The sequence below is a fragment of the Malaclemys terrapin genome, chromosome 4 (assembly GCF_027887155.1).
Source record: "Malaclemys terrapin pileata isolate rMalTer1 chromosome 4, rMalTer1.hap1, whole genome shotgun sequence".
Classification (NCBI taxonomy): Eukaryota; Metazoa; Chordata; order Testudines; family Emydidae; genus Malaclemys; species Malaclemys terrapin.
In genome coordinates, this window is record NC_071508.1 from 5,403,738 (window position 1) to 5,412,929 (window position 9,192).

Below are 9,192 nucleotides of genomic sequence, written 5' to 3' on the forward strand. Positions count from 1 at the left end.
TCTATTTCATAAAGTGCTGAGTCACCGCTAGGCATGAGCACAAAGTACTGTCTTGGAGGAAGAAGGGAACATTCCCACATGAATGGAAGACCAGCAGAGAGGTGTGGGCCATTTGTGCCCTGATCTCAGGATGTAAAGAAACAACCAGCCCCCAATGACAGGAATCAAAACAAGCATTTTCAGAAGAGGGCAGGGATTGAAACCCAGCAGCTTCTTACAGACAAAACAGGAGTTCTGCCACTGAGCTATATCCCCACATTGCCTGAAGTGCTCAGATCCTTAAAACAAGAGCGAAGCAGCCACCTGTTCACCCTGTGTCAGAGCTGGGATTTTGAAATCACTCCTCCATCAGTAGATGATGCATGAACAGGCTGCCATAACATTATGTACCCGTTCATCGCATCAGCCCTTTTACTAGCAGTGCTGGGCCAGGCACAATGTCCCCTGAGGGAAATACCCCCTGAATTTCCTTTCAGACGCCCTAGAAATGTGTTTAAATTTAAGTTTGCCTATTGGAGAAATAAATGAGTCTCTCTGTGAACAGAGGAGAGTGAGTCCATCCCTTTCCATAATCAATGTACAGACTAGCAGCCTCTTCTTTCCCATTCTTGGTGTTCTGGTGTCATCATGTAGCTATTTCATGTCACTCCTTTTTTTTATTAAAAAATTGTGTTTTTCACAGAAAACATTATTTTCCTTTTAGAAACACAGAAGCAGTTTATTTAATCGACAAAAGTAAAGCAAATTCCCGCTTCTGATGCCACAATTCTGGAGAGAGGCGGGAACACGTTCACAGAGTGGCACAACTTTCAGCATTACTGACAGAGCCCAGGGTGGTGCATCACTCTCAGAGAGTGCAGTGCTTTCCTTTTTCTCTGAGGCAAAAAGGGGTAGTTTGGGGTTGGGGAAGTTTAAACATAGACAAAGATTTTTTTTAGCGGATTTCTCCATCTTCCCCAAGAATAATCCATAGCAAAATAGATAAGAAACAGCCTTGCGCTATGTGGAATAAAAAAAATTCCAATTCCATTTCTTAGTGGGAGTTCGTAACTGCTTAAAAAAATAAAGGAGAGGCATATCCTAATGGTAGTGGTGTTGGGGGGCGTCAAACTCACAGGCCTGAGAGTAAAAGTCTCATGTGCTACCCGTTGCGCTACAGCACATATCCCAATCGCAAAATATTGATCTGAAAAAACTCATTCTAATGCTAAAGGACTATGGTTCAAACTGGACAGAGGGAATCAGTTCTCCTCAGCATTTGGCCAGTTTTCCCCTTCTCAAATTAGCACAGAACACTCTTGGAGTTTTATAAATTAATTTGTTTTTCAAATTGTGTCAACTCTTTAGTAAATCTGGTTCATCCTCCAGGCCATTCACAGACGCTTTACTGGGCCAACTGTGTAATTCATCTTCTTAGCCCCTGGCTGCTCCTTTTGCTCCCTGCGTGCCTGGGGAGAGTCACTATTATCAATGGTTCATTCCAGGAGACTGGAGTGAAATCAGTTCTCAGCCTGGATGCTGTTCTGAGTCCTTCACCCTCGTTCCTTAGGTTATGGTGCCACCAGGTGGTCATTTCATGTCCCTCCTGGATTTTACACAGAAACACAATTTTCTGTGCACAGATCAATGGACAGCATATTTCAGATGGCTGCCCTCGGGACAAGTGGAGGGATGTTGGTGGGAGGTGAGTTGTGTCTCCATGACAGGGACATCTTTGTCCTTTTCAGCACCCTCATCCCCCTTTCCTCTGCAGGCCATGACAGGGGGCAGGGCAGGGCTGTAAAAAACCCATCCAAACCCAGGTCCCTTTATAACATGCCCAGAAACGATGGCTTCTAATCAGCCCTCATCTCAGTTATCAGCATATGGGAAAGAACGGTCTGAAATTGGTAAGATCTTGTTATTTTTACAATATATTCCTTGCATGCTCTGGAGCATTAACACCGCAGGATTGACTTCTCCATGCTACTTGGGGGGGGGGGGGGCAGAGATCTGACAAAATATTGGCTCTACTGATATTTGAATATTTAAATCTTTCTCTGTTTTGGAGGGGTGAGGGGTAGATTTAAATGAATGTAGTCTCTCCAAAAGAAGAAATGTTTCTGTGGAAATTACTAAAATTTTAAAGGAAAGGAGTGAAACAAAATGGCCACACATTGTATCAGAACCTAAGAAATGAAAAACAACACACATCTTTATACACCAAACTTGTTGACATGCAACTCAACTCAACAATGCGCATCATCACAGGAACTCTCCAACCAACTCATCTTCCATGGCTTCCAGTTCTCAGCCCTCCTACATCAGGAGGGAGACTGCAGCTGGCAAGCTGCTTGGGAAGGTAAATGCTAACCCAAGCTTGCCCTTGCTCAAAGACCTTTTTGGCTCACCAGTCACATGTCTTTCATCACAACACCCACTGTGGTCAAGGCTGCCATGTAGGGTTGCCAACCTGCCAGAATTGCCCTAGAGTCTCCAGGAATTAAAGATCAATCTTTAACTAAAGATTATATCATGTGCTAAAAACTCCAGAAATATGTCCAACCAATATTGGCAACTCTACTGCCATGCCAGGATGTGACAGTGGAGTCCTTGTGGGGGGAAGAGTAGTGCTTAACACGAATCACCAATCAGTTCCTCATCACAGACCCTACTGCTCGCCTGCCTGGCTTTGACTTGCCACATCATCATTGGGTCCTTCTTAACCAATTCCGGGCTGGGCAAGGCTTATGTGCAGCCAACCAGCACTGTTGGGATCTTCGAGACAACCCAAGCTGCAGCTGTGGCGCAGATCAAATAATGATACACGTTGTTGAGGAGTGCCCACTTACCAAATTCAGCAGTGAGCTCCGAGAGCTCCACTTGGCCACTGAGAATGTTATTGCTTGGTTTGGAGAACACACAAATGCTAAATAAATAAATAACTATTGACTCTGCAAAGTGATTTAACTTGACTCCTTTACATTTAAAGACATTTAATTCTATACTAGGCAAACGATAAGAACAAAGCAATTTCAGTTATTGTGACATTGCGAATCTTATACCAATTGTAAAAATGTATTCCAAACTTGAGCTTACTGTTATTTAAGGCCAGGTTTCCAAGTTCAGGTCCAAATGTTAGCAGTTTATTCCTTTGAAAGATGGGGGATGTTGGTCATCCGAGAATGTCACTGTGGGAACACGACCGGGAAATATTATCTACAGTCATCCATCAGGATCACTCAGCTTGCTACCAACCACTATAATAGCGTAAACTGAGCAAGATGGACTAATGTATTGTCCATCCATTTAGGAGAGTCGTGACATTTCCCTTATTTGAATATGATTTTTGACCTCAATGAGCTGGGAAACATTAAATACTAGACTACATTTAAAACAAGAGCAATTGAAAAAAATAAGGAAAATGTATCATCTCTGCTTTGTTTCAAACCAGGGACCTGTCAGATGTCAGACCAAGATGTTAATCATTACATTAGAGAAACCACCTGTGGGTTTATGTCCCTTGTGGTATATACAATTTTAAATAATCAAGTCTCATTCTCCCATAGAATTGGAGAAAACTATGTTCTAAAATTTGAATGAAATCAGATTATACAATATACTTCCCGGGTCTCCATTTTTATTTCATTCCAGATAAACTTTTGTTGCCAATTCTTTGATTTGATCTCCCCTTCTCATATTACAAGCTCTTTTTTCCTTCAAAGGAGTTGTGTGGTTACTGGGACTGGCTGCTAAACTAACCGGATCCCTTCTTGTGTCATTGGGACAGATTTGGCATGTGACCCTACACTATAGCAATGCCCCTTAAAAACCTGGACTGTCATTTGCTCTAGCTCTGAAACTGAAAGACAGGAAAAACAAACAAAAATTGTAGACTCCTCACATCTCCACAAAACCATTTGTGATTTCTCTTTAAGACTCTCAAGGAGCTCTCCCATATGAAATGGGGGTTTGGATTATATATTGTGTTAGTTACAGAGGAAGTAGAAATTAGAAAGTGCTCTAGCCGCAGTTTAATGAATGAAGTGGGAAATCAGACACTTATATAGGAAATGGAACCAGAACTCGAAGCCATTAAACAATCATACAACTATCCACTCTTCTCTTTCCTATCAGATGCTGCTGCAAATCAGCGGCAAGGTGGGGGAACTGGCCATCTTAGCGTGCTGGGGACTGGGAGATGGGGCATTTCCCCTCTAGGGGGCACTGACCTTGGCTCCCATCTGGCCCCAGGGCAGGAGACTTGCTGGCTCAGGGCAGCAGGGAGTGGGACATGCAGCCTCTCTTTTCTAGTGGGTGCCAGCTTCGATCTAGCCTCAGGGCAGGGGATTGGCAGGCTGAGGGGAGTGGGACCTTTCTTTTCTAGGAGGCGCCAGCTAGAAAGGAGCAGGACATGGGGCCGTTACTTTCTAGGAGGCGCCAGCTCCAGTCCAGCCCCAGAGTGGGAAATTGGCTGGCTAAGGGCGGTGGGAGATTAGGCATTTCCCCTCTAGAGGGCACTGGCTTATGTAACCCCAGGGGAGGGGATCTAGCCATCCCAGAGTGGTGGGGATTGGGATATGGGGTGTTTTCGCTCTAGAGCAGGGGTCTCAAACTCAAATGACCATGAGGGCCACATGAGGACTAGTACATTGGCCCGCGGGCCGCATTACTGACACCTCCCCCGATGCCGCCCTCGGCCCCGTCCCCACTCCAGCCCTTCCATGAGGCCCTGCCCCTGCCCCGCCTCTTCCCACCCCTTCCCTGCCCCCATTCCAACCCCTTCCCCCAAATCCCCACCCCAACTCTGCCCCCTCCCTGCCCCCAGGGGGTGCAGGAGGGGTGTGGTGGGGGCTCAGGGCAGGGAGTTGGGGTGTGGGGTGCAGGGGGGGTGAGGGGTACAGCAAGGGTGCAGGGTGCGGCAGGGGGCTCAGGGCAGTGGGTTGGAGTGCGGGGTGCGGCATGGGGCTCAGGGCAGTGGGTTGGGATGCAGGAAGGGTGCGGGGTGAGGCAGGGGGTCGGGGTGCAGGGTGCGGCATGGGGCTCAGGGCAGTGGGTTGGGATGCAGGAGGGGTGCAGGGTGTGGCAGGGGGCTCAGGGCAGGGGGTTCGGCTGCAGGAGGGGTTCAGGGGGCAGGATCTGGCCCAGCGCGTACCGGGGGCAGGGCAGGGTCCCTGCCTGCCTGCCTACCTGCTCTGCCCCCGCAAGAGGCTGGAATGTGGGGAAGGGGGGGCGGAGGGGCTGTGTGTTTCTGTTGCTTGAGGCACCGCCTCCAGCAGCTCCCATTGGCCGCAGTTACCTGTTCCCGGCCAATGGGAGCTGCTGGGGGCGCTGCCTGAAGCAACAGCCACACACAGCCCCTCCGCCCCCCGTTCCCCACGTTCCAGCCTTTTCCCGGAGCTGCGCAGGGCAGGGCAGGGCAGGCAGGCAGGCAGGGAGCATGCCCTGCCCCCAGTGCATGTCCGGCCAGAGCCGCTCTGATAAACACTGGGGGAGGGCGGGGGGCTCGCGGGCCGCAGAAAATCACCCTGCAGGCCACGTGTTCGAGACCCCTGCTCTAGAGCATGCTGTCTCTGAGCCACCTACAAGGCAGGGGAACTGGCTGGCCCAGACAGGTCAGGGAATAGGATATGGGGCCTTTCCCATCTGGGGGAGCATGCAAAACTGAGCATCATTATTCACCTCCAGCAAAGACCACAAGCAGCCTGGTGTTTTTGAACTGTGACCTAGCTGCATCCAGGGAAGGTCTTTATTCTGTGATTAGCCAATGGAACTACCTGCCACAGGATTCAAAGTAGGATCAACATTTCTGTGGATTATAAGAACAGCCAGAGACCTGATACAGAGAGGAGGAAATATCGACAAGGCTCTGCCAGGGCACAAGCCAGCCCTGAACTGCCTGGTTTTAAGGGGAAACTGCCCCTCTGGACAGTTATTCCAGATCTGGCCTCTGCAGCAGGGGTGTGCATGGGGGAGCTCTACAGGGTTAGAAGAGCCCATTGGTCTGAGGCAGGAGGGGCATCTGGGAGCCAGAATATATGGGTTCTACATATATTAAGGGAGCCTCCCAGCTACTGCAGCAGTGGGAGGAATCTTGTCCCCGGTGCACAGTGGGTGAGATCACAGCAACAGAACTGGAACTAGAACCCAGGCGTCCTGGCGAGCAGCACCCCCTGCCTTAGCCCCCAGGACCCTGCTCCCCAGCCCCAGCAATAGAACCCAGGTGTCCTGCCCCCCTTAGAGGGTGGTGGTTGCATATTTCACCCTGACAGCCCCGATAGCTGCTTCCCCCCTGTCTAGGCTGTAGGCGGAGGGAGCCCGCCAGGGGCCCAGCCCCCCCACACTCAGCAGCCTCCTGGTAACACGTCGGAAGGAGGGCACAGGGGGGTCACGGTGGATCCGCAGCTCCTTGGTGGTGCGGAAGGTTGGGGGCTCTATGGGGCTCCTGAAGCTGCTAAGATGCATCATGGGGGGCGCTGTCCCCTCCCCCTTTCTCAGCAGCTGGTACCGCACCAGCCGTGCCCCCGGGGGACTCCTCAGAGCTGGGCGATACCAGCCCAGATATACCCAGCCCATCCAGCCCAGGAGAGCCAGCATGGGCAGCAGCAGCAGCAGCAAGGAGGCCAGGTAAAGCGCCAGGTGCAGCAGGCAGCAATGGGCTAGCACCCAGTGGCCCCACTGTGGGCCCTCCCTGCCCTGCCGATGCCCAATGGGCATCGCTGGGGGTAGGGTGGGGCATGTGCAGAGGCGGGGAGCCCCCATCGGAGGGGGTGGCTGGTGGCAGGGGGTGATGTGGAGAGGGCTGGTATGGAAGGGAGGCGAGGGGATAAGGGAGGTGGTGGGAGTCATGGGGGTGCTGGGGAGCCGTGGCGGTGCAAGTTCTGGGGCAGTAGTGGGGGGCATGGTGGTGGTTGGGGGCAAGGTGGTGGAGGGGGCAGTAGTGGAAGGCACAGGGGTGGTTGGGAGCTGGGTGGTGGAGGGGGCAATAGTGGGGGGCATAGGGGTGGTTGGGGGCTGGGTGGTGGAGGGGGCAATAGTGGGGGGCACAGGAGTGGTTGGGGGCTGGGTGGTGGAGAGGGCAATAGTGGGGGGCACAGGAGTGGTTGTGGGCTGGGTGGTGGAGGGGGCAATAGTGGGGGGCACGGGAGTGGTTGCGGGCAGGGTGGTGGAGGAGGCAATAGTGGGGGGTACAGGGTTAGTTGGGGGCAGGGTGGTGGGGCGGACAGTAGCAGAGGGCACTGGGGTTCCCTCCTCTGTCATTGTCCCATCGATATCCAAGTCTGTGTCCCCTGCTTTGCCGCAGGCCTGCTGGAACTCGAGGACAGGGCTCCCGTGGTGTCTGTGGGGCTCATCGCACACAGGGCTCTGGGGATCATTCTCAGTCAGCAGCCCATCTGACCCCTGCTCCTGGATGTAGATGCTGAAGTCGTTGTCCTCAATCCAGCCCCGCAGATAGGCCAGGCCACAGTCACAGCGCCAGGGGTTCCCTGCTAGGTAGACATAGGCGAATATGTGCCCCTCGGGGAAGAAGCTGCTGGGCAGAGTGCGGAGCTGGTTCCCTGACAGCCACAACTTATCCAGCTTCAGCCCAGTCAACAGCCCCCGTGGCAGCTCCTCCAGGGCGTTATCAGACAGATCCAGGTCCTTCAACATGGCCAGGCCCTCAAAGGCCTCTTCTGGCAGTGTCCGCAGCTGGTTCCCCCGTAGATTCAGCTCCGTCAGCTGCCCCACATCCCGGAAGGCCCCTGGCAGCAGCCCTGAAATGTTGTTGTGAGCCAGGACTAGGCGGGTGAGGGCAGGCAGGCCCTGCAGTGTGGGCAGCACTCGCAGGGCATTGTGGGACAGGACCAGCTCCTGCAGCAAGGGCAGGGGGGGCCCAGTGTGCAGCGCACCCAGTGCGTTGCCTGACAGATCCAGCTCAGCCAGCTCAGGGAGGTGCTGGAAGGCGGCAGTGGAGACGGACGCCAGGCGGTTGGAGCTGAGCAGCAGGATGCTGGTGTTCGTGGGCAGGGCAAGTGGCACCACGCTGAGCCCCTTTCCGGAGCAGTTCACCTGCAGTTGATCCTTGATCAGGTTCATCTCGGACGGGCATGGCTCCCCTGGACCCACAGCGCCAGCCACAGAGAGCAGGGCCAGGAGGGCTAGGTGAGGTGAGGTGGAGCACAGCATGGTCTGCACGGGAGACAAGAGCATGCTCAGGACACAGACATCACAGGGCATGTCTACACTAACCAGCTGAGACTGCAACTGAGACTTGTGACTCCCCAGTCTGGAGTGCTGGGGACAACTCCCGGTGGGATATCCCACAATGGTCCCATCTACACCAACCCAGCTGGTGCTGCAACAGAGTTGGGTCCCCTGAGCAGATACTAGCTCTAATAACAAGGGCTCCCTAGCTCCCCAGTGCCCTCTGTCCCATCAGGCACCTGCACCCTGACCACACTGGGGACCAGCTACACTAACCCTGCTGGTGCTGTAACAGTGTCAGGGAGCTGCCATTAGCACCATGGACAAGGAGTTGACTCCCCCACACCTCCAGGCTGGACTCAACTCAAAAGGTTTGAATCTATCCCTGTAGTTTCCTTTTCACCTAATCCCGTATCTTCTGCTCCCCTTATAGCCAAGGCAGCTGGTCCAGCCAGGAGATTCCCCCCCGCCGCCAGGTAATTACCACATCCAGTCCCCACCTGCCTGTATCACCTGCCTTTGCTTCAACCACTTCCCCCAGTGGCATCTGCGTGAGGGGAGCACGATTAAAGCATCTGGCATTTAGTGCCTTCAGCACCGGGTGAAAGATCACTGTGTAAACAGCCCCTGCACCCCAATCCAGAGGTGGTACATCCCTGGATTAAATCGCTTCTCCCCAGCCGGAGTTCCCTGTACAAACAGCTGCCCCACCCCAGAGGTGACTGCATCTCACTGATGCTTACCCGTCCCTATGGACTCACGTGGGGTCTCTGCTGGGGTTGCTCTCCCACCTGTGTCGCCCTCACTCCCAGCTGTGGATTGAGGTTGCTCTGGGGGTAGCTTTTCCCACTGTGCTGACTGGGCATCAGGCATCCTGAGCCCAACCCCTCATATCAGCCTCTGCAGCTGCTGGGGGGTGGGTATGTGGTTTCCTGTGACATCAAACAGAGACACTGATCCTGCCTCCCCCATTCCTACCCTCAAGGCATTAAAAGCCCCCATAGAGGTCACATCAGAGTCCAGCCA

General features: G+C 53.2%; 1 protein-coding gene across 1 annotated transcript; it reads right to left on the reverse strand.

The window, feature by feature from the left end:
- Window positions 1-5,893: 5,893 nt before the first annotated feature.
- On the reverse strand, window positions 5,894-8,989 carry LOC128836864 (platelet glycoprotein Ib alpha chain-like). The gene is made up of 3 exons (XM_054027543.1): window positions 8,910-8,989; window positions 7,123-8,151; window positions 5,894-7,041 (listed from the first exon to the last, which is right to left on the reverse strand). The coding sequence occupies exons 2-3, from the start codon at window positions 8,146-8,148 to the stop codon at window positions 6,217-6,219; spliced, it is 1,851 nt and encodes a 616-aa protein (XP_053883518.1). The 5' UTR covers window positions 8,149-8,151; window positions 8,910-8,989; the 3' UTR covers window positions 5,894-6,216.
- Between the last annotated feature and the right edge of the window lie 203 nt (window positions 8,990-9,192).